The sequence below is a fragment of the Gobius niger genome, assembly GCF_951799975.1.
Source record: "Gobius niger genome assembly, chromosome: 2".
NCBI lineage: Eukaryota > Metazoa > Chordata > Actinopteri > Gobiiformes > Gobiidae > Gobius > Gobius niger.
In genome coordinates, this window is record NC_136853.1 from 699,275 (window position 1) to 724,460 (window position 25,186).

At 45.2% G+C, this 25,186-nt stretch overlaps 2 protein-coding genes across 2 annotated transcripts in view; one reads left to right on the plus strand and one right to left on the minus strand.

Moving 5' to 3' along the window:
* Positions 1-423: 423 nt before the first annotated feature.
* On the plus strand, positions 424-11,594 carry spx (spexin hormone). The gene is made up of 6 exons (XM_079582870.1): positions 424-551; positions 4,735-4,818; positions 5,431-5,485; positions 7,099-7,161; positions 11,312-11,398; positions 11,469-11,594. Exons 1-6 carry the CDS (start codon positions 546-548, stop codon positions 11,531-11,533), a joined length of 360 nt encoding a protein of 119 aa, XP_079438996.1. The 5' UTR covers positions 424-545; the 3' UTR covers positions 11,534-11,594.
* Positions 11,595-13,170: 1,576 nt separating this feature from the next.
* The window catches only part of gys2 (glycogen synthase 2), a 40,758-nt gene continuing 28,742 nt past the window's right edge, over positions 13,171-25,186 (minus strand). The window contains exons 7-16 of the mRNA XM_079582819.1: positions 24,588-24,708; positions 24,415-24,521; positions 23,284-23,343; positions 22,196-22,274; positions 22,017-22,130; positions 21,824-21,950; positions 16,619-16,714; positions 15,519-15,682; positions 13,499-13,579; positions 13,171-13,410 (exon numbers count right to left, since the gene is read on the minus strand). Coding sequence (XP_079438945.1) covers positions 13,195-13,410; positions 13,499-13,579; positions 15,519-15,682; positions 16,619-16,714; positions 21,824-21,950; positions 22,017-22,130; positions 22,196-22,274; positions 23,284-23,343; positions 24,415-24,521; positions 24,588-24,708 — 1,165 coding nt within the window. The 3' untranslated portion in view covers positions 13,171-13,194. The remainder of the gene's footprint in view (positions 13,411-13,498; positions 13,580-15,518; positions 15,683-16,618; positions 16,715-21,823; positions 21,951-22,016; positions 22,131-22,195; positions 22,275-23,283; positions 23,344-24,414; positions 24,522-24,587; positions 24,709-25,186) is intronic.

A 25,186-nucleotide genomic window follows, 5' to 3' on the forward strand; every position in this document is an offset into this window, starting at 1 on the left:
TTTCTCAGCTCAGACATACTTGATGTGCACATGTAGAGGAATATTCCCATCACTTCTGCAGCTTCAGTCACAGTTTTTAAACCATATTGTAATAACATCGTAGTAAGATGATGGTGACCCTGCTGGAGACCTGCCCACCCTCACAGAAGCTGCAGGTGTTTCCATGATCTAATGTCAAAAAGAATGTCCTGTTTCCCAAAGAACTAATGGCCAGTCTTCACCGTTTAATGATCCGCCTCATGAACTGCCCTTCATAAATCACGGCATCAGCGCGAGGCGGCGGCGGCGGCGGCAGCATATTCACGGTGTTCCCAGGAGCCTCCGCATCGATCCGCTCACTCACCCGTTTCCACGCGGTCAAATTGGACTGACCTATTGTGAATATCGGCAGCGGAGAGCGGGTATAAATACTGGCCCGGAGCCGGACCACAGCAGAGAGAGCGGGACCGAAGCACCGGACCGAAGCACCAGACCGAAGCACCGGACCGAAGCACTGGACTGAAGCACTGGACTGAAGCACCGGACCGAGCACCAGACCAGGCACCATGAAAGTAAGGCACTCTCTGCATTTAACCTCAGCTTTACCCACATCTAAAGCTCCTCGACTGGAGTTCACAGCCTATAACCTCAGAGTAACACCTCATTTGAACGCTAAGTCCTACAAAACTGATGTAAATTCATCTTATTGCTTGTGTTGTTGCCGTGTCGTTACTTTTTTCCTTTTTACCACATTTTCTGACACTTTTTCCAACACCTTTTTGGGGTCACGTGTTGTTGCTATGTTGTGGCTTTTCTGTTGCATTTTGGCACGTTTTCTTTTATCCATTTTTTCCATCCATTGTTTTTCCTTTTTTTAATGGATTTCTTAGTCATTTTTTTACTTTTTTCATCATTTCCTTTGTCTTTTTTTTCCATCCTTTTATTTGTCTTTTTTTCATAATTTTTTTGTCTTTTTTCATAATTTTCTTTGTCTTTTTTCCATCATATTTTTGTCTTTTTTCATCCATTGTTTTGTCTTTTTTATCAATATTTTTTTTGTCTTTTTTCATCATTTTTTGTCTTTTTTCATCCATTTTTTCCATCCATTGTTTTTCCTTTTTTAATGCATTTTTTCACCATTTTTCTGTCTTTCTTGATTAATTTTTTGTGTGTCTTTTTTTCATATTTTTTTTGTCTTTTATTGTCCATTTTTGGTCTTTTTTATACATTTTTTCCATCCATTGTTTTTCCTCATATTTTTGTCTTTTTTCATCCATTTTTTCTGTTTTTCTCTATTTCTGGTCTTTTTTCATCAAATTTTTTCCTTTGCCTTTATCCTCATTTTCTTAACGATTTGTCACTTTTTGGACACTATTTTAAAGAAGCTTTTAGATTTGTGTAAAGCCAAACTGGAGAGACTGCTCAGTTCCGGTGGGGGCTAAGTTTCAAGTTTCAAGTGTAATGGTTTTGTAAAGCCCAATATCACAACAGAAGTGGCCTCACAGCTGCACCGAACATCAAGGCAATAAAACAGAGCAATAAATATGACAATTAAAAGTTCAGGTGAATCCAGGCAAATATAATACAGTGATTTTGGAGACTCGAGGAATCACTAGTCCCTGAGTTTTGAGAGCGGAGAGCTCTGGTTGGCTGATATGGAATGACAGCGTCTTGGAGATAAAGCGGAGCTAAACCCTTTATGGATTTAAATGTGGGGAGCAGGATTTTAAATGTGATTCTAAACTCAACAGGAAGCCAATGGAGAGACTTTAGCACAGGTGTAATGTGTTCTCTTCTCTTTGTCCGGGTTAACAATCTAGCAGCTGCGTTTTGAACTAATTGAAGACTTTTCAGGAGCTTTTAGGGCACGCTGCCAGCAGCTGTTGCAGTAGTCCAGCCTTGAAGAGACAAATGCGTGAATAAGTTTTTCTGCATCGCTCTTAGTTAGGATATTTCGTATTTTAGTAATGTTGCGCAGGTGAAAGAACGCTATTTTACAAGCCTGGTTTATGTGTGTTTTAAAAGAGAGGTCTTGGTCAAACAGAACTCCGAGTTTTTTTACTGTTGTGCTCGTTGATATGCTAACATTATCCAGGGAGATGATCTGTTGAGATAAAGACTCTCTCAGTTTTTTTAGGGCCTAATATAATAACCTCGGTTTTGTCCGGGTTAAGAAGGAGGTAATTTGCATCATCCATGTCTTTATGGCTTTAACGCAGGAGCTAAGTGTTTCTAATTTATCTGTCTGACCTGGTTTCATTGATAAATACAGCTGTGTGTCGTCCGCATAACAGTGAAAATTTATATTGTGATTTCGGATTATGTTCCCTAATGGAAGAATGTATAGTATAAATAAAATTGGCCCGAGCACTGAACCTTGTGGCACCCCATAGCACACTTTGGAACACGGTGAAGACTTTTGGTTTACATTAACGAATTGTTGCCTGTCAGATAAATAAGATTTAAACCAGGAGAGGGCTGTTCCCCTGATGCCTACGTCACATCCTAACCTCTGCAGGAGAATATTGTGATCGATTGTGTCAAAGGCTGCGCTAAGGTCTAACAAAACTAGGATTGAAGCTAGTCCGGCGTCAGCTGCTAATAACAGGTCGTTGGTAACTTTGACTAAGGCGGTCTCTGTGCTATGATAACTTCTGTACCCTGACTGAAATTTTTCAAATAAGTTATTGTCCCGTAGGTGACTGCAAAGCTGCTTAGCCACTACTTTTTCAAGGACTTTTGAGATGAAAGGGAGATTAGATATGGGCCTATAGTTGGCTAAAATGTCAGGATCAAGACTAGTTTTAAAAGTGGTTTGATAACAGCGTATTTAAAGGACTTTGGCACATAACCGTTTTCTAAAGACGAGTTAATTATTTTCAATATGGTATCTGAGATTTCAGGAGTAATTTCTTTAAGGAGTTTAATTGGAATTGGATCTAGAAGACAAGTTGAAGGTTTTGAGGACATAATGATTGATGATACCTCAGCCTCATCTACAGTTATAAACCTGTCTAAGACTTCAGATGGAGTCAATGACTCAACTAGGTTTAGATCAGGATAAGATAAGGGAAGCTTATCCTTTATTTTATCTCTAATGGTTTTGATTTTATCATTAAAGAATTTAAGGAAGTCATGGCAGCTAAGGGTATTAAGGATTGAAGGTTCTACTGCGCTGTGACTGTTTGTTAGCCGGGCCACAGTACTGAAGAGAAACCTAGGGTTGTTTTTATTTGCTTCGATTAATGAAGAGTAGTAGTTTGTTTTTGCTTCCCTCATGGCTTGCTTATATGCGAGTAGGCATTTGTTCCAATGTCTAAGAGATTGTTCATAACCACTCTAATTTGCGAGTCTTCCGCTTAAGCGCTCGTGTTTCCGCGTTGTACCTGCAGGGGGCGACTCACCTTGGCCGAATTACTTTCTGTTTCAGTGGAGCCGCAACATCAAGGGCTGTTTTTAACGTGAGCATAACGCTGTCCACAAACTCATCACTATCGTTTAAATCAGTAAGTGAGCTATTCTCTGTAATGTTAAAGACTGGTTGGATAATTTCTTTAAATTTTAATGCGAGACCCTTTAGGTGAAAGTATTGATGTTTCCCGCAGTGGTGGAAGTGGAGATTTGTATCTGTTTTCCTCCCTTTACATCTTAGTTTTCATGTCAGATATAAAAATGATGATGTTTATTTGATGATGTTTTGTCTGCGAGGTGGGGGCGACCCGGAAGTAGAAAGGCCGTCTTTCCCGCGGGTTTTCATTCATAAATATTGACAGATTTGACATCCACGTGTCCTGCTAAGGGGCCCCGTGATGACGCTTTCACCCAAATATGGTGTTTTTCCTCCTACGAGACGCTGGAGCGGAAAAGTGGAAGAACGGGCCGAGCATGCGCACTCGCTACAAAACTTCAGGGCTGGTTTTCTCTGAATGAGAGAAGCCGCACTCGGGCAGAGCCTGAGCCCTTATAGAAGCTCCCACAGACTCCACACTTTACAGGCTGAGACACAACAACATTCTGAAGGTTTTTTTAATATCTAATTCCTAGCCTGATTTATTCAACTTTGAAACCAAAAAAACAGGCGGAATTTGAGTTTTTACAGATTTTTTCACTGATGATTAGTTTATTGAAAAACTGAACAAAATATCCAAAATCCCTCTGAAAAAATCTGAGTTACTAATATGTCAATAAAATAAAACCATTTAATCTGGCTCAATTCATTATTTTGATTTTGTTGCCCAAAATAAAGGCAATTTTGGCCATTTTAATGCTCAAAATGCCTTATTTTTATGTGAAAACATAAAATGACCTGATCTCATATTTATATCTGTGATGTTCAGCAAAAGCTTCAAACTGACGTCTCTACATTTATGTTTTTCCCCTGTTCACCTGCCGTGTCTCGCCTTAACACAGATGTTTCAGATCGTGTCTGAGAGGTTAAAGCAGCTTCAGTAGAGACTGTAGCGCCCACTACACACATGACAAACCATAAAACACACCTGTACTGAACCATGACCTCTGACATTAAAGGCATAGTCTGTAGGATGTGAGATGGTAACATTAAAGGTAAAGTCTGTGAGATGGTGACATTAAAGGTAAAGTCTGTAGGATGTGAGATAGTAACATTAAAGGTAAAGTCTGTGAGATGGTAACATTAAAGGTAAAGTGAGATGGTAACATTAAAGGTAAAGTCTGTAGGATGTGAGATAGTGACATTAAAGGTAAAGTGAGATGGTCTCCACTCTGTGTCTCTCTCAGGGCTCGAGGAAAGTCGTGGCTTCGTACGTGTTCACGGTTCTTCTGCTGATCTCCTTTGTGTCCAACTCCTGCAGCGCACCTAAGGTACAACACAACAACACAACAACACAACAACACACACACACACACACTCCAGTTCAGCTTTACCCAAATCCCGTAGGCCAGTGGAACGCCTCATTTGAAAGCTAAGACCTACAAAACTAAACTGATCTTTTTCCTCACGTCAGTAGATTTTTTTTCATCACTTTTTTTGTTGGGCAGTCGTCTCATTTTTGTCACATTTTTGTCACATTATTCTAATTTTTTTGGTCAAATTCTTATCACTTTTTTCGTCCATTTTTTGTCACTTTTTTTTCAAATTTTTGTACATTTTTGATACATTTTTTGTAAAATTGTTCTCACTTTTTGGTCAAATTTTCGTCCATTTTTGACATTTTTTTGTTCATTTTTGGTACATTTTTTGTCACTTTTTTCACATTTTCATCCTTGTTTTCGTCTCAGTTTTGTTGCTATTTTCACACCGTTTTTCCAGAAGCTTGTGGATTTAATTTAATTGGGGTAAAGCTGGAGAACATGCGCTCGGTTCAGGTGGGAGTTCAGGGGTTCATCCTGGACCAACAGCTTCAACACTTGGATCTGAGCCTGAACCTTCTCTGTGACTCCAGTTCTAACCAGGACCTGTTTGTGTTTCTGCAGAACTTCCAGAGGAGGAACTGGACTCCACAGGCCATGCTCTACCTTAAAGGCACCCGTACGTACTCAGCCGTTTACAGACGGATCTCGTTTCAAGTCGATGGATGTTTGTTTTGATCAGACTTCCAGGTCCAGCCTGGTGATCACATTATGAATTAAAATGAACAAAAGTATCAAAGAGTGGATGAACAGTAAAAGTCCATCATTAAATCAGCTGGAAACCTCACATTACACAAAATCAATCTAAAGATGCAAAGATTTCAGCCCGAGATAATAAACCAAAATAAATACTGACCTCTATACTGTTCACTAATCCCACTTAATTTATCGTGTTACAAAAGTATAATCTTGAGCCATTGTTTAAAGTTCAGGAAAAGGCAACAAAAACAATCCGTTTATCTGGAAACCAAGAACACATGTTTTATTCCTTCAGTCAAAAGTCCTGAACTCTGTGGACCTGAGTGAATGATGGAAACTAAATATGTTTATGTTTATTAAATATGTCGAGCCTGAGCGGACACTTCCCCAGAGCTGCCTTTGAAAGTATGTGAGAAAGATGGAAACATCGAACTAACACTTTAGAGTCAAACTTTGAAGAAAACAACTGTAAAATAAACAGGCTCAAGAGTCGAGATCCAAATCCTCTTGTCCAGTAGTTAGTTTCCCCTGAAGGAGCTGGTCCGTGAACAACATGAGTAAAACATGATTGGTTTCTTTGGTTTCTTTGGGCTGCAGGTCACAGATAGTCATTATATTCAAAGCAATAACATTCCCAAAGGGAGTAGGCAGAGGAAAACTTCTAAATGTCTCAAACTGCAGCTTCCTGTTTGGATAAGTCAGGGACAGGTTCTACATATACGTTTGTTAAACTTCAACCTGCTCCTCCTGAAGTAAGTTTACACTTTTGAGTCTGCAAATTCACTAAACTATGATGACATTTGATTCATTTCCTCAGTCCCTGCTCCATCTGTGAGCGGCCCCTCACACTGAGGACTCAGACATAAAGTCAAACCTTTGGTAATGGGCTGAAACTGAGGAAGCACCTGTGTAACACCTGCAAATGTAGGTGTGATCGTTTTGACACATCTGGATATCAAAGTATTCTGCTTTTTTCAGTCCCACAGCACCAGTCTATATCACACTACAATGATGACAAACCTTCTGTTGGTCTGTAAATGCAGTAAATTAGAATAACTGCCTTGTATAAAATGTCTCTCTCAAAATGGCTGTAGTGAATGTCTTGAAATAGGCCTCTGTCTCTTTAAGAACCTCTGAGCCTTTAGACACGCCCCCTCCACACGCTGTCTGTGGCATCAGTGGGGAGGGGGTTCTGCTGAGGAGCAGTGGTTGGTTACTCGGCTGGAGACCAAAGCTCGGAGGCGTCTCCAGGAGGTGGGGGCGTTCCTAGGAGGACTCAGGCAAACCTATCCCTAAAATGGCCGCCATCAGAGTTTTTACAGATGACTCAGAAATACGTGAATGTGCCAAGGCAACACTTCAGCCATGTTTTTAATGAGGGAGTGACAGAATAACAGGATGGAAAGCCTGAAAATACACCCCCTTTAAACATGAGGCCGATATGAAAGAGGAAGAGTGTTCTTCATAAAGAGTTTAAACTGCCTTTCTTCTGTCTGTCGCATTTATCACATGCACTGCCTCTTGTGTCCACAGAGGGGCGCCGCTTTGTGTCTGAGGATCACAAAGAAGGAGACGTCTATGACACGCTGCATTTAGGTGAGACACTTGTTAGAATTGATCACAATACACTCTTCATACAGAGGAGTTAAAGAGCACACACTGGTCAGAGGGGGTTTGTGACTCGTACAGAGGAGAGTTAAAGAGCACACACTGGTCAGAGGGGGGTTTGTGACTCATACAGAGAGAGTTAAAGAGCACACACTGGTCAGAGGGGGTTTGTGACTCGTACAGAGGAGTTAAAGAGCACACACTGGTCAGAGGGGGGTTTGTGACTCATACAGAGGAGTTAAAGAGCACACACTGGTCAGAGGAGGTTTGTGACTCGTACAGAGGAGTTAAAGAGCTCACACTGGTCAGAGGGGGTTTGTGACTCGTACAGAGGTGAGTTAAAGAGCACACACTGGTCAGAGGGAGGTTTGTGACTCGTACAGAGGTGAGTTAAAGAGAACACACTGGTCAGAGGGGGTTTGTGACTCGTACAGAGGTGAGTTAAAGAGCACACACTGGTCAGAGGGGGGTTTGTGACTCATACAGAGGTGAGTTAAAGAGCACACACTGGTCAGAGGGAGGTTTGTGACTCGTACAGAGGTGAGTTAAAGAGCACACACTGGTCAGAGGGGGGTTTGTGACTCGTACAGAGGTGAGTTAAAGAGCACACACTGGTCAGAGGGAGGTTTGTGACTCGTACAGAGGTGAGTTAAAGAGCACACACTGGTCAGAGGGAGGTTTGTGACTCGTACAGAGGTGAGTTAAAGAGCACACACTGGTCAGAGGGGGTTTGTGACTCGTACAGAGGTGAGTTAAAGAGCACACACTGGTCAGAGGGGGTTTGTGACTCGTACAGAGGTGAGTTAAAGAGCACACACTGGTCAGAGGGAGGTTTGTGACTCGTACAGAGGAGAGTTAAAGAGCACACACTGGTCAGAGGGGGTTTGTGACTCATACAGAGGAGTTAAAGAGCACACACTGGTCAGAGGGGGTTTGTGACTCATACAGAGGAGTTAAAGAGCACACACTGGTCAGAGGGGGTTTGTGACTCGTACAGAGGTGAGTTAAAGAGCACACACTGGTCAGAGGGGGGTTTGTGACTCGTACAGAGGAGAGTTAAAGAGCACACACTGGTCAGAGGGGGTTTGTGACTCGTACAGAGGAGTTAAAGAGCACACACTGGTCAGAGGGGGTTTGTGACTCATACAGAGGAGTTAAAGAGCACACACTGGTCAGAGGGGGGTTTGTGACTCGTACAGAGGAGAGTTAAAGAGCACACACTGGTCAGAGGGGGGTTTGTGACTCGTACAGAGGAGAGTTAAAGAGCACACACTGGTCAGAGGGGGTTTGTGACTCGTACAGAGGAGTTAAAGAGCACACACTGGTCAGAGGGGGTTTGTGACTCGTACAGAGGAGTTAAAGAGCACACACTGGTCAGAGGGGGTTTGTGACTCGTACAGAGGTGAGTTAAAGAGCACACACTGGTCAGAGGGGGTTTGTGACTCATACAGAGGAGAGTTAAAGAGCACACACTGGTCAGAGGGGGGTTTGTGACTCGTACAGAGGTGAGTTAAAGAGCACACACTGGTCAGAGGGGGTTTGTGACTCGTACAGAGGTGAGTTAAAGAGCACACACTGGTCAGAGGGGGTTTGTGACTCATACAGAGGAGAGTTAAAGAGCACACACTGGTCAGAGGGGGGTTTGTGACTCGTACAGAGGTGAGTTAAAGAGCACACACTGGTCAGAGGGGGTTTGTGACTCATACAGAGGAGAGTTAAAGAGCACACACTGGTCAGAGGGGGGTTTGTGACTCGTACAGAGGTGAGTTAAAGAGCACACACTGGTCAGAGGGGGTTTGTGACTCGTACAGAGGTGAGTTAAAGAGCACACACTGGTCAGAGGGGGGTTTGTGACTCGTACAGAGGTGAGTTAAAGAGCACACACTGGTCAGAGGGGGTTTGTGACTCATACAGAGGAGAGTTAAAGAGCACACACTGGTCAGAGGGGGGTTTGTGACTCGTACAGAGGTGAGTTAAAGAGCACACACTGGTCAGAGGGGGTTTGTGACTCATACAGAGGAGAGTTAAAGAGCACACACTGGTCAGAGGGGGGTTTGTGACTCGTACAGAGGAGTTAAAGAGCACACACTGGTCAGAGGGGGTTTGTGACTCGTACAGAGGTGAGTTAAAGAGCACACACTGGTCAGAGGGGGTTTGTGACTCATACAGAGGAGAGTTAAAGAGCACACACTGGTCAGAGGGGGTTTGTGACTCATACAGAGGAGTTAAAGAGCACACACTGGTCAGAGGGGGTTTGTGACTCATACAGAGGAGTTAAAGAGCACACACTGGTCAGAGGGGGGTTTGTGACTCGTACAGAGGAGAGTTAAAGAGCACACACTGGTCAGAGGGGGGTTTGTGACTCGTACAGAGGAGAGTTAAAGAGCACACACTGGTCAGAGGGGGTTTGTGACTCGTACAGAGGAGTTAAAGAGCACACACTGGTCAGAGGGGGTTTGTGACTCGTACAGAGGAGTTAAAGAGCACACACTGGTCAGAGGGGGGTTTGTGACTCGTACAGAGGAGTTAAAGAGCACACACTGGTCAGAGGGGGGTTTGTGACTCGTACAGAGGGGTTAAAGAGCACACACTGGTCAGAGGGGGGTTTGTGACTCGTACAGAGGAGTTAAAGAGCACACACTGGTCAGAGGGAGGTTTGTGACTCGTACAGAGGTGAGTTAAAGAGCACACACTGGTCAGAGGGGGTTTGTGACTCGTACAGAGGAGTTAAAGAGCACACACTGGTCAGAGGGGGTTTGTGACTCGTACAGAGGTGAGTTAAAGAGCACACACTGGTCAGAGGGGGTTTGTGACTCGTACAGAGGTGAGTTAAAGAGCACACACTGGTCAGAGGGGGGTTTGTGACTCATACAGAGGAGTTAAAGAGCACACACTGGTCAGAGGGGGGTTAAAGAGCACAGATTTACTTTTCACTTCGTCCGTTACAAAGGACATGGTTTTACAAAAGGGCTAAATGTCAAAATATTGTTAAACATTTTATTTACAAATATAAAAGGACTTTTATCTACAAGAGTTAATCAGACTGATGTGGGTTTTGATCTGGTTTTACAAAAACGAGCCCCTCAGTCACTTTGGATCCATGAAGTTTGACTTACTGTTAGTTTCGCCACCGCTAGATATTCTGAGCTATTTTTAAAATACCTACAAACCTTAAACGTCTAATTTAAATGTACTTACAATTACAGCAACTCACAGTAATGAGTGCAGTGTTTTTACCTGAACAGAATTTGGTGCCTTTTCGAGGCAGGTTAATGTGGTTCAAGTGTATCATCATGTTCATAAAATGCTGTTGTGGGGCTACATTTTATTATTGCTATGAAGGCCTATTACAATTGAACAACAACAGATTTCAGCACACAATGAAAAAGTGCAGTGCAGACTCTGGCTCCAGTCAACACCACAGCCTCTAAAGCTTCAGTCAGGACAGGTCTTATGTTTTATTAGCTTTGTAACAGTCTGACTGAAGTGCTGTGAACAGTCCGTCTCTAGTCTACATATCACATCAGAATTAGCTACATTTAGGGCCCACAGTCTTACAGCATTCAAGCCTTTTCATATATTACTGATGATGTGTTCATGGGCCCCTGACAGCCCTGGGCCCTTAGAACCGTCCTAACCTTCCACCCCTTTACGGCGCCAGTGGCCCCCACACTTTATGTGAGGCTAGAAAGCTCTGCATGTGAACAGCCTGACGCACAGACTCAAGTGTCGGCTGCAGAGGACACGCACACGCATGTGCTGGGCCTCAGGAGGAGCACAGGGAGTGTGATGTTCTGTTCATGAACATCTTCCTACGAAACGTCTTCAATCCGTTCTCACAAAGGCAGAGTCAGGAGAGGCGGGAGATCCTTTGCTCCTGTGTCTGAGTCTGCTGCGTTTGTGTGAGGACTAGTTAGACGAGGATTTGAATAAACACTAACCCAAAACTCAGCTCAGGACCCGCCGAAACCTCTGGAGGACTTTGCTCTTGTTACAATAGAAATAACCTGAGCATCACCAGAGGGTTTTCCTCGTCTCCCCGCGGGTTAGGGTTAGTAGTTTCATGAGCACGAGTCCCGTCAGGAGGAGCTGGAGACTCGACTGAAGCTTTGTCTGAAATGTCCTTCTCCTCGTCCAGAAACTCGCAGCCAGAACACAGAGAAGCTGAGTGTGGATGACGCGGCGAACGTCCTGCTCAATCTCCTGCAGCAGGCGAGGGAGGGAGGTGAGAGCTCAGCCACACCCCTCTACCCCCCACTCACCCTTTACCCCTGACGTTTGTCCTGTGTGTGCAGCGGAGGACGTCCCGGCTGAGGTGTACCTGCAGGAGCTGCCGCTGTGGAAGAGACAGTTCTTCTGAGCGCAGACCTCGCGTTGTAAATACTCCTGTGTGTTCACGCCGCATTTCAATAAAGACCTGGGATTCAGAGCAGTGTCGTCTGATGTCAGTGATTCTCACAGGTTCAAAGGGCACTGGGTCACTGGGTCACAGGGTCACGGGGTCACGGGGTCACTGGGTCACTGGGTCACGGGGTCACTGGGTCATCACGCCTCACACACCACACCTGCCTGACATGGACCCAGCTTTCATTTGTCTTTTATTGACTCGAAATGTCACGTTTTGGACCCGGCGCTGGCCAGTCCCGCCTTCTTTGTTTTCTTTTATTTATTGCAAGAAGTGCATATTTTACAAACGTGCAGAGGGGGCGCAGTACATTTAAGGAAAAGAAAAAAAGAGACAAAACAACACACATGAGGTTGAGGAGGAGGTTGAGAAGCTCATCATGGCTGCACAGGAGCCTCGAGCACCAGAGCAATAGAGGCCCAGATCTACCACACCAGACAAGAGCCCAGGTGTAAGAACATAACTGCAGGTGTAAGAACATAACTGCAGGTGTAAGAACATAACTGCAGGTGTAAGAACATAACTGCAGGTGTAAGAACATAACTGCAGGTGTAAGAACATAACTGCAGGTGTAAGAACATAACTGCAGGTGTAAGATGCTGCAGGTGTAAGAACAGAACTGCAGGTGTAAGAACATAACTGCAGGTGTAAGATGCTGCAGGTGTAAGAACATAACTGCAGGTGTAAGATGCTGCAGGGAAAGCTTACATGGAGCCATAACCAAGTGGCTGGTATAGTGTACAGGAACATCTGTGCAGAGGATCATAGTGTACAGGAACATCTGTGCAGAGTATGGGCTGGAAACCCCAAGGTCAAAGTGGGAAACACCTCCAAAGGTGGTGGAGAATGACCGAGCCAAGATCCTGTGGGACGTCCAGATCCAGACGGACAGAAGGTGATGAACCAACCGGACATTGTGGTGGTGACAAAGAGCAGAGGAGCCGCTGTGGTCGACATAGCAACACCAAGACTTCAACATCAGGAAAAAGGAACAGGAGAAACTAGAGAAACACCAGGGGCTCAGAGAAGAGCTGGAGGAAACCTGGAGGGTGAAGCTGAACCAATGACACAAGAACTGAGGGACGGATATTTTTTCTTAATTATTTTATTTATTACATTATTGGCTGAATCTTTGACATCTGTGATGGATTTTAATTTCGTCGACAATAACGTAAAACACTTACATTATGGGTATATCATGAATACGTTATTGGCTGAGTTATTACGTTGTCAGTTCCGACCAGGGCTGGGGACCGTTACAAACCAGTACTTTAACGATACTTGTTTTTTTGATACCGATGTCTAAAGTATTTGTCTCATAGAATCATAAAACTTTTCATAAAAAGTTTTTTCCCTCAAATTTTGGTACTTTTTCCCCCTTTTTAAAAATGTCTTCTTGTTTTTTCCCCAATTTTCCCCACATTTTCATTCCCTTCAAAGTTTTCCACTGTTTCCAACTTAATTTTTCTTTTTTTTTTATTTATATTTCTTTTCGGCACCTCCTACTTTTCTTTCTGGTTTGGTTTCACGGTGCCCGAGTTCCTCAGACCTCACTGTGTTGGCCTGTTTGCTTCAGACTCATGGAACACTTTCAAAGGGGGGGGTGGAGGTAGTGATCAGTTGCCCGCCTCTCCGTGCTTCTTCTTCTTCTTGGACACCGGGGTCAGGACGAACGGAGCTTTGATGTTGAGCCGGTCCCGCTCCGCCTCCAGGTCTTCGTCGTAGAGCTCGTCCTCCTCGTCCTCCTCGTCGCTGTGGTGGGGGGTGGAGTGGAGCGAGGCGGACGGCGAGGGGGGGACGGAGTAGGGGCGCGGGTACCGGAACCCCTCAGCCTGCGCAGCACAAGGTATTCATGTCAGTGTGTTTCCCTGATGTACGGCGGCCGTGAGTGCTTAGAAAGGCGGGGGCGTGGGCTCTCACCTGCAGAGGGGCCATGGGGTCCTCTTTAAACTTGTCAGGGAAGGCTTTGCTGAGGGCCTGGTGTCGAGCGTGGATGTAGAACTGAAAAACACAGACAAATATTCTTCATTTCATTCATTTGAACTTGTTTATGTTGCATTTCAGACTCTGCAATAGAGCTCAGTTTACACAGGACTGGAGGCGTCAGGAGGAAATCAGCTCCGCACAAACCATGCTGAGTTTGTGCTTTTGCGTCACGTTTCGGTCAGGTTTTTGTCTCTGTTTTGACAAGAATTCTTAGATTTGGGTAAATCCAACCTGGACAAAAACGCGCTCGGGTCTGGTGACATTATTCTGACAGTGATCCCAAAAAAGACCTTGTAAACTGTGAAACGGGCTGATCAACGGACAAAGAATTTGGATGATTTTTAATCTCCTACACCTCACCTTGGTCAGTTTTACCCAAATCTAAAAGCTTAGAGCAAATAGGCCAGTGTGGTGCCACATTTGAAAGCTAAGACCTACAAAACGCAAAGAATAGTTATAGAGTTATTGGAATGAACGCAAATGTTCCCTTTTTTAGTACAAATATCAGTTCGAAAAGATCCCTGTCCTTCCTCAACACTTCCACAGAATCAATTTGATGCCAAAAAGTTATAATTCCTCTTGCCATTCTAGGTAAAAATGACGTCATGGTGCAAGAAAAAGTGTGTTTGAAAGTTTGAAATGACATTTTTGATCTTTCTTTTAGACGTGTTTTGAAACATCTTGATTATAATGTCACGGTTCTGTCATGTTCAGTTCGCATTTATTTTGCTTAGTGTTTTATTTTGACTTGTCTGTTCTGTCCTTGTGATTTTGCTTCCCCGTTGTTGATCACCTGCCCCGCCCTCATGTGCTCCACCTGTTGTTTTTGGTTTTTGTCCTTGGAATCTATCTAATATTTTGGTTGGCTGATTGCATCTGGGTCAAGGCCGTGGGAACCCAGGGTGCTGAGGGCGCCGCAGCCCCCCCCCTGGTGGATAGTTTGTGAACTGCAGGCAATATTAACCCCTTCACTCACACCTGAACCGAGCACATTTTCTCCAGCTTTACCCCAATCCAAAAGCTTCTGGAAAAAAGGTGAGAAAAAAGCAACAAAACTGAGACGAAAACAAGGATGGAAATGTGAAAAAAGTGAGAAAACATGGACGAAAAATGTACAAAAAATGACGAAAAAGTGAGAAAAATTTAACGAAAAATTGAGGAAAAATTGACGAAAAAGTGATAAGAATTTGACAAAAAAATGCGAATAATTTGACGAAAAAGTGACAAAAAAGTCACGAAAATTTGACAAAAATGAGTCGACTGCCCGACAAAATAAGTGATGGAAAAAAAATCTGACCTGAGGAAAAAGATCAATTTAGTTTTGTAAGTCTTTCAAATGAGGCCAAATCCTGGGGGAAACTGAACTGGAGAAAATGCTCTCGGTTCAGGCGGGAGTTAAGAGGTTAATAAACAGGATTTATGCACAGAAAAAGTATTTTGGGGGCACATTTTGTCCCTCAGCGCCCCCTAACTAAAACATCTTCCTGCGGCTCTGATCTGGGGCCTCACTCCACCTTCGCACCTTCAAACCACCACATATAATGTAAGTCTATGGAGTCTTCGGCCCACAATGGCAACACATTAGAGTGACTTGGCGACTGAAAAGTTATATTATTTTTACATGTATGACAAAAGGAAAATGAATAAAAATAGTTTTGAAAAATATTGTTCCTTCATGGATTCATTCTCTGCCAGCACATGTTTGTGTCAAAGCTCCCACAAGGCCAGTGTTTTACTAAAAGTGCCACAATATGAACACTTTCAACTCAACAAAATCCTTGGGCTCATATTTCACTTTTTGCCACATCAGACGGAGCAAAGGTTATAACAATATTTCATTGATTTTGAAAGTTTTGAAAAATATCCATATTAGCTAGTCCCTAAGTCTAAGCTCACACTGACCCGGCCCAGTCTAAGCTCACACTGACCCGGCCCAGTCCAAGCTCACACTGACCCGGCCCAGGTATCTCCAGTCCAGCAGCTCCGACAGCCTCTCCGTGCGGTTGCGTTGGATGATGCGCTGGCGACGGCTCTGCTGACAGAAGCTGAACATAAACTGGGTCAGCTGGTTACAGGAGTCGTCTGCGGAGCGGAACCGCCGGTCCACGATGTAGATCCCTGAGAGACAGAACAATCTGATTATAAACGGCCCACGATGTAGATCCCTGAGACACAAGAGACAGAACAATCTGATTATAAACGGCCCACGATGTAGATCCCTGAGACACAAGAGACAGAACAATCTGATTATAAACGGCCCACGATGTAGATCCCTGAGACACAAGAGACAGAACAATCTGATTATAAACGGCCCACGATGTAGATCCTGAGAGACAGAACAATCTGATTATAAACGGCCCACGATGTAGATCCCTGAGAGACAGAACAATCTGATTATAAACGGCCCACGATGTAGATCCCTGAGAGACAGAACAATCTGATTATAAACGGTCCACGATGTAGATCCCTGAGAGACAGAACAATCTGATTATAAACGACCCACGATGTAGATCCCTGAGAGACACAAGAGACAGAACAATCTGATTATAAACGGCCCACGATGTAGATCCCTGAGAGACAGAACAATCTGATTATAAACGACCCACGATGTAGATCCCTGAGAGACACAAGAGACAGAACAATCTGATTATAAACGGCCCACGATGTAGATCCCTGAGAGACACAAGAGACAGAACAATCTGATTATAAACGGCCCACGATGTAGATCCCTGAGACACAAGAGACAGAACAATCTGATTATAAACGGTCCACGATGTAGATCCCTGAGAGACAGAACAATCTGATTATAAACGGCCCACGATGTAGATCCTGAGACACAAGAGACAGAACAATCTGATTATAAACGGCCCACGATGTAGGTCCTGAGACACAAGAGACAGAACAGTCTGATTATAAACGGCCCACGATGTAGATCCCTGAGACACAAGAGACAGAACAATCTGATTATAAACGGCCCACGATGTAGATCCCTGAGACACAAGAGACAGAACAATCTGATTATAAACGGCCCACAATTTGTGTGTTTCCACTCACCGTACGCCGAGGGGTCGGACACATGCTCCTCCATGAAGCAGCCGAATCCGGACAGGTTTGTGGTGACGCTGGGGATCCCCATCACTGTGCACTCCCCTGAAGAAACACCACAGTCACAACACTCCTCATCTCGTCCCCTTTTTACAACTTCTTTTATATTTGGATCATTTATATGACGTGAAACTAACAAGAACATTTTTTTTTTCCAATTTAACAATTTGTTCATGTTTTTTTTTTTTAAATCCCCATATTTTTGCAGATTTTCCCGTTTTCAGTAATTTTTCAATTTTTTTCCAATTTATCTAAAAATGTTTCCCTTTTCTAAACTTGTGTTTCACTTTATCTTTCTTTTTAAATGTATAGTTATTACCGGGAGTGTCACCCCAGGGCTCATAGTTATTACCGGGAGTGTAACCCCAGGACTCATAGTTATTACCGGGAGTGTAACCCCAGGGCTTATAGTTATTACCGGGAGTGTAACCCCAGGGCTCATAGTTATTACCGGGAGTGTAACCCCAGGGCTTATAGTTATTACCAGGAGTGTAACCCCAGGGCTCATAGTTATTACCGGGAGTGTAACCCCAGGGCTCATAGTTATTACCGGGAATGTAACCCCAGGGCTTATAGTTATTACCAGGAGTGTAACCCCAGGGCTCATAGTTATTACCGGGAGTGTAACCCCAGGGTCATAGTTATTACCAGGAGTGTAACCCCAGGGCTCATAGTTATTACCGGGAGTGTAACCCCAGGGCTTATAGTTATTACCAGGAGTGTAACCCCAGGGCTCATAGTTATTACCGGAAGTGTAACCCCAGGGCTCATAGTTATTACCAGGAGTGTAACCCCAGGGCTCATAGTTATTACCGGGAGTGTAACCCCAGGGCTTATAGTTATTACCGGGAGTGTAACCCCAGGGCTCATAGTTATTACCGGGAGTGTAACCCCAGGGCTCATAGTTATTACCGGGAGTGTAACCCCAGGGCTCATATAGTTATTACCGGGAGTGTAACCCCAGGGCTCGTAGTTATTACCGGGAGTGTAACCCCAGGGCTCATAGTTATTACCGGGAGTGTAACCTCAGGACTCATAGTTATTACCGGGAGTGTAACCCCAGGGCTCATAGTTATTACCGGGAGTGTAACCCCAGGGCTCATAGTTATTACCGGGAGTGTAACCCCAGGGCTCATAGTTATTACCGGGAGTGTAACCCCAGGGCTCATAGTTATTACCGGGAGTGTAACCCCAGGGCTCATAGTTATTACCGGGAGTGTAACCCCAGGGTCATAGTTATTACCGGGAGTGTAGCCCCAGGACTCATAGTTATTACCGGGAGTGTAACCCCAGGGCTCGTATAGTTATTACCGGGAGTGTAACCCCCAGGGCTCGTATAGTTATTACCGGGAGTGTAACCCCAGGGCTCATAGTTATTACCGGGAGTTTAACCTCAGGGCTCATAGTTATTACCGGGAGTGTAACCCCAGGGCTTATAGTTATTACCGGGAGTGTAACCCCAGGGCTTATAGTTATTACCGGGAGTTTAACCTCAGGGCTCATAGTTATTACCGGGAGTGTAACCCCAGGGCTCATAGTTATTATCGGGAGTGTAACCCCAGGGCTCATAGTTATTACCGGGAGTGTAACCCCAGGGCTCATAGTTATTACCAAGAGTGTAACCCCAGGGCTCATAGTTATTACCGGGAGTGTAACCTCAGGGCTCATAGTTATTACCGGGAGTGTAACCCCAGGGCTCATATAGTTATTACCGGGAGTGTAACCCCAGGACTCATAGTTATTACCGGGAGTGTAACCTCAGGACTCATAGTTATTACCGGGAGTGTAACCCCAGGGCTCATATAGTTATTACCGGGAGTGTAACCCCAGGGCTCATAGTTATTACCGGGAGTGTAACCGCAGGGCTCATATAGTTATTACCGGGAGTGTAACCCCAGGACTCATAGTTATTACCGGGAGTGTAACCCCAGGACTCATAGTTATTACCAGGAGTGTAACCCCAGGGCTTATAGTTATTACCGGGAGTGTAACCTCAGGACTCATAGTTATTACCGGGAGTGTAACCCCAGGGCTCATATAGTTATTACCGGGAGTGTAACCCCAGGACTCATAGTTATTACCAGGAGTGTAACCCCAGGACTCATAGTTATTACCGGGAGTGTAACCTCAGGGCTCGTAGTTATTACCGGGAGTGTAACCCCAGGGCTCATAGTTATTACCGGGAGTGTAACCCCAGGGCTCATAGTTATTACCGGGAATGTAACCCCAGGGCTTATAGTTATTACCAGGAGTGTAACCCCAGGGCTCATAGTTATTACCGGGAGTGTAACCCCAGGGTCATAGTTATTACCAGGAGTGTAACCCCAGGGCTCATAGTTATTACCGGGAGTGTAACCCCAGGGCTTATAGTTATTACCAGGAGTGTAACCCCAGGGCTCATAGTTATTACCGGAAGTGTAACCCCAGGGCTCATAGTTATTACCAGGAGTGTAACCCCAGGGCTCATAGTTATTACCGGGAGTGTAACCCCAGGGCTCATAGTTATTACCGGGAGTGTAACCCCAGGGCTCATATAGTTATTACCGGGAGTGTAACCCCAGGGCTTATAGTTATTACCAGGAGTGTAACCCCAGGGCTCATAGTTATTACCGGAAGTGTAACCCCAGGGCTCATAGTTATTACCAGGAGTGTAACCCCAGGGCTCATAGTTATTACCGGGAGTGTAACCCCAGGGCTCATAGTTATTACCGGGAGTGTAACCCCAGGGCTCATATAGTTATTACCGGGAGTGTAACCCCAGGGCTCATAGTTATTACCGGGAGTGTAACCCCAGGGCTCATAGTTATTACCGGGAGTGTAACCCCAGGGCTCATAGTTATTACCGGGAGTGTAACCCCAGGGCTCATAGTTATTACCGGGAGTGTAACCCCAGGGCTCATAGTTATTACCGGGAGTGTAACCCCAGGGTCATAGTTATTACCGGGAGTGTAACCCCAGGGCTCATAGTTATTACCGGGAGTTTAACCTCAGGGCTCATAGTTATTACCGGGAGTGTAACCCCAGGGCTTATAGTTATTACCGGGAGTGTAACCCCAGGGCTTATAGTTATTACCGGGAGTTTAACCTCAGGGCTCATAGTTATTACCGGGAGTGTAACCCCAGGGCTCATAGTTATTATCGGGAGTGTAACCCCAGGGCTCATAGTTATTACCGGGAGTGTAACCCCAGGGCTCATAGTTATTACCAAGAGTGTAACCCCAGGGCTCATAGTTATTACCGGGAGTGTAACCTCAGGGCTCATAGTTATTACCGGGAGTGTAACCCCAGGGCTCATATAGTTATTACCGGGAGTGTAACCCCAGGACTCATAGTTATTACCGGGAGTGTAACCTCAGGACTCATAGTTATTACCGGGAGTGTAACCCCAGGGCTCATATAGTTATTACCGGGAGTGTAACCCCAGGGCTCATAGTTATTACCGGGAGTGTAACCGCAGGGCTCATATAGTTATTACCGGGAGTGTAACCCCAGGACTCATAGTTATTACCGGGAGTGTAACCCCAGGACTCATAGTTATTACCAGGAGTGTAACCCCAGGGCTTATAGTTATTACCGGGAGTGTAACCTCAGGACTCATAGTTATTACCGGGAGTGTAACCCCAGGGCTCATATAGTTATTACCGGGAGTGTAACCCCAGGACTCATAGTTATTACCAGGAGTGTAACCCCAGGACTCATAGTTATTACCGGGAGTGTAACCTCAGGGCTCGTAGTTATTACCGGGAGTGTAACCCCAGGACTCATAGTTATTACTGGGAGTGTAACCCCAGGGCTCATAGTTATTACCGGGAGTGTAGCCCCAGGGTCATAGTTATTACCGGGAGTGTAACCCCAGGGCTTATAGTTATTACCGGGAGTGTAACCCCAGGGCTCATAGTTATTACCGGGAGTGTAACCTCAGGGCTCATAGTTATTACCGGGAGTGTAACCCCAGGGCTCATAGTTATTACCGGGAGTGTAACCCCAGGACTCATAGTTATTACCGGGAGTATAACCCCAGGGCGTATAGTTATTACCGGGAGTGTAACCCCAGGGTCATAGTTATTACCGGGAGTGTAACCCCAGGGCTCATAGTTATTACCGGGAGTGTAACCCCAGGGCGTATAGTTATTACCGGGAGTGTAACCCCAGGGTCATAGTTATTACCGGGAGTGTAACCCCAGGGTCATAGTTATTACCGGGAGTGTAACCGCAGGGCTCATATAGTTATTACCGGGAGTGTAACCCCAGGACTCATAGTTATTACCGGGAGTGTAACCCCAGGACTCATAGTTATTACCAGGAGTGTAACCCCAGGGCTTATAGTTATTACCGGGAGTGTAACCTCAGGACTCATAGTTATTACCGGGAGTGTAACCCCAGGGCTCATATAGTTATTACCGGGAGTGTAACCCCAGGACTCATAGTTATTACCAGGAGTGTAACCCCAGGACTCATAGTTATTACCGGGAGTGTAACCTCAGGGCTCGTAGTTATTACCGGGAGTGTAACCCCAGGACTCATAGTTATTACTGGGAGTGTAACCCCAGGGCTCATAGTTATTACCGGGAGTGTAGCCCCAGGGTCATAGTTATTACCGGGAGTGTAACCCCAGGGCTTATAGTTATTACCGGGAGTGTAACCCCAGGGCTCATAGTTATTACCGGGAGTGTAACCTCAGGGCTCATAGTTATTACCGGGAGTGTAACCCCAGGGCTCATAGTTATTACCGGGAGTGTAACCCCAGGACTCATAGTTATTACCGGGAGTATAACCCCAGGGCGTATAGTTATTACCGGGAGTGTAACCCCAGGGTCATAGTTATTACCGGGAGTGTAACCCCAGGGCTCATAGTTATTACCGGGAGTGTAACCCCAGGGCGTATAGTTATTACCGGGAGTGTAACCCCAGGGTCATAGTTATTACCGGGAGTGTAACCCCAGGGTCATAGTTATTACCGGGAGTGTAACCCCAGGGCTCATAGTTATTACCGGGAGTGTAACCCCAGGGCGTATAGTTATTACCGGGAGTGTAACCCCAGGGTCATAGTTATTACCGGGAGTGTAACCCCAGGGTCATAGTTATTACCGGGAGTGTAACCCCAGGGCTCATAGTTATTACCGGGAGTGTAGCCCCAGGGCTCATAGTTATTACCGGGAGTGTAACCCCAGGGCTCGTAGTAGGAGGGGAAGACGCCCAGGTTACACCCGCGTACGAAGTCGTCGTAGTCCATGGGCAGCAGCGGGCTGGTGGAGGACAGGAACTCCGGGTGGAAGATGATCTGGGGCAGAGGAGGAACCACGTAAAAGGTCTGACGCTGACACAGGAGAGAAGGCGGGGCTCTTACCTTGACCCGGTCGCTGCGGTCGTTGAAGAGGCCGACGCGCCGCACGTTGGTGAGAATGGGGTCCGTGGCGTCGTCCAGCATGTTATGGGTGGTGACGGGAGGCAGGCTGTGTCTCTGCTCGGTGAAGGGAGGGGTTAGTAGGTGAAGGTTCCAGGTGGTTGTGGTGAGGGAAGACTTACCTGCGTGGCGAAGATTGCCCTCTTCATGATGGTGAAGTCGTCTCGGTCCAGGATGGCGTTCATGTCGGGGATCTGCCCTCTGCACATGAGAGTCGGCGTTTAAGCGTTTAAACTTTTGTTACCTCATCCCCTCCCCCCCCCTGTTCAGAGAGGGCTTCTCCACTTTAACATGGCCTCCTTTACGACCCTCTCAAACCACCTCTCCTCCCTGTCCAGTATATGGACATCCTGCTGATGTTTCTGCAGATGTAAAAACACTGCATATATGATTGATACATGCGCTTGTGTAGAGGCTGCTTGGTCTCTACACTCCTCCCTGCACTGGGCTGCAGACACAACATTACTGCGGAGGCGTTTTGGAGAGCTGTCTTTAGGATGAACCGCTGTCGGAGCGTGGACATAGGCTTAAAATATACAGGGATACGATGCGTCGAGAGGACCCTTCTAAAGGTTCTGACCCCCCGGGAACATATGGGGTAACCACATGCTTCCTTCTCATTTTATTGTCCGGTTTCTGTTTCCTATCCTTAGTTTTGAGTTGTTTACTTTTGGTTGTGGTGAAGGCCCACTGTGGGTATAAATGGTTCAGACACTGCTCAATGTGCACATGTTCCTTTAGTCTCCCTTCGAGCTTTAAACCACACAGTTTAGAGTAGGGCCGGGTATTGTTACACGTTTTCTAATACCAGTACTTCAACAATACTTAGTCTCCAACACCGATACTAAAATCTCCTAGAACCAGAAAACAGAACAATAATATGTGGAAGATCTGCACGGGGGGAAATGTGGGAAAGAGGCAAAATATTAGAATAATGAGGGGGAAATAGTGAGAATATTAGTACTAAAACTAATTTGAAAAAAGGAATTATTATTTGACCTTTTAGTGACCCAGTGGCCGTATGAGTGGTCAGCATGGCACCTTTGCTTCACAACGGCCTCTATTACTCTCCAGGATCAACTGCTTTTAGAGTTTCTGGTAGGTTTCCGTTACTGACAGACCTTCTCACCAGGAAACCTACAAAACATTTGATCCTGGATCGTTGTAGAGGTTTTACATCGTCACAGAGAGAGAGTGAGAAAGAGCTTACTTCAGCAGAGAGTCGTAGAGCCGCTTCCCAAACTTCTCCTTCACACTGTGAGCAGTGTCCCTGTGGGACACCACGTCTGATCAGCATTTACAGAATTATACAGTTTCATGAGACATGACGCTGTGAGCAGTGTCCCTGTGGGACACCACGTCTGATCAGCATTTACAGAATTATACAGTTTCATCAGTCAATACGACGCTAGTCCCATGGAGCCATAGACTGAGTGAACTGGTGTAAAAGTGTAAAAGTCTCCTCTCTTTGTTCTTCTGTGACTCCACAGCACACAGACTCGTGTCTCCTTTATAGTACAGCTTTTTAACCATTGATACAAAGCCATTTCTGTTACTCACTTATTCGACCTGAGTCGCTGCTGGTCTTGGAGACATCGCTGATACAGAGGTCAACACGTCTCAAACGGCTGAGAGAGACTCTTTACGACTCTTTGAATAAGTCTTATGGAGTCTCTGTGAGATCTCCTTGGTCTCGACAGACCTCGGAGACATTGCAGGGACGTCATGGAAGCTTCTCACAGTGTTTCGTGATCACATAGACACATAGACCATGCAGAGACCACATGGTGACTTTTCAAAACTTCTTTAACAAACGCTGAATTATGAATATAGTTTCTACTAAACAAAGATACAAAGACATGGAGGAGCAAAGTGGTTCAACAGCCCATAAATACATAAAAAGAGAATGCTAACATGATGCTTCATGTTATCGTGCTAATGCTAACGCTAGCTAGCACTAGCTATGAATGCCATTTTTGTACTTTTACTGAACAATCTGCTGTGAGAAAAGATCCATATGGGCCTGATTTAGACTTGACTCTATTAATAAAAAGAGTTAAAAATTGTGTGGAGGCCACGCCCCCTTCTATGACGACATGCCGTCTGTGTAGATACAGATCTATAGAATGTGATCCAGTGGACAGATGTGGAGGAGCTAAGACAGTGACAGAGTGACATGACACAATCTTCAGAATGACCATTAACATGAATATATCGGGCGCTCCGTTATATGAGCTGTAAGGTTCAAAGTGTGGGGAGAAAGCAGCGTCTTACAGCTGACAGTGAACTGAACCGTTATATATCTATATATCTATATATTCTATAACCCGCTGGGCCTCACCACAGCTGCTTGCGGACGGCCTGTCCCTTCAGAGACTCCACGTTGAAGTTGTTGGTCTTGGCCGGCATGATGAAGAACACCACCACCGTCACGTCGCTGCGGTGAACCTACAGCACACATGGTTCAGCAGAAGGACACACAGAAAAGAGAAGGGACGTGTTCCTGAAGCGCACCCTCAGCAGGTAGTTGAGGCGGGACAGAGACTCCAGGAAGATGTCCGCCCCCTTGTTGGAGAACTCGTAACGGCCCGCGATGAAGAAGAACAGCGTCTTGTCCAGGTTGAAGTCCAGGTGGCTGTGGAGGATTTATTCATGAGCTTCTTCACAAACACCAAACTGTCCAGGCCTGACTTTTGTTTTGTAGAGGAGCGTTCTGTTTGAATGAGAAGCCTGCTGGGATCTGTTGATGTTGTGTTTCTATATGTGACAAATGTAGGGCTGAAAGTAGTGGAAGCAGGAACTACAGAGGTGGGAGTCACTAAAGGCAAGTCTCGAGTCAAGGCCAAGTCTGAAGGTCCAAGTCCAGAACAATGGTCCTGGGGTCGAGTCAAGTCTTTCTTTAGTCTTTTCAAAATGTGTTTAATCTACTTTAAAATATGAAGAGTTTTCTCAAGATTTAGCGATTTTGAACATTTTGTCTAAAATAAAACTTTTTAAATGGATTTGGATTTAGGTCTAACAAATATTTAAATCACTACAAAATGTAAAATATATATTAAATGCTCCAGTCTATATACAACATTACTGGGACAGCACTTTAAGTAAAGGGGCCC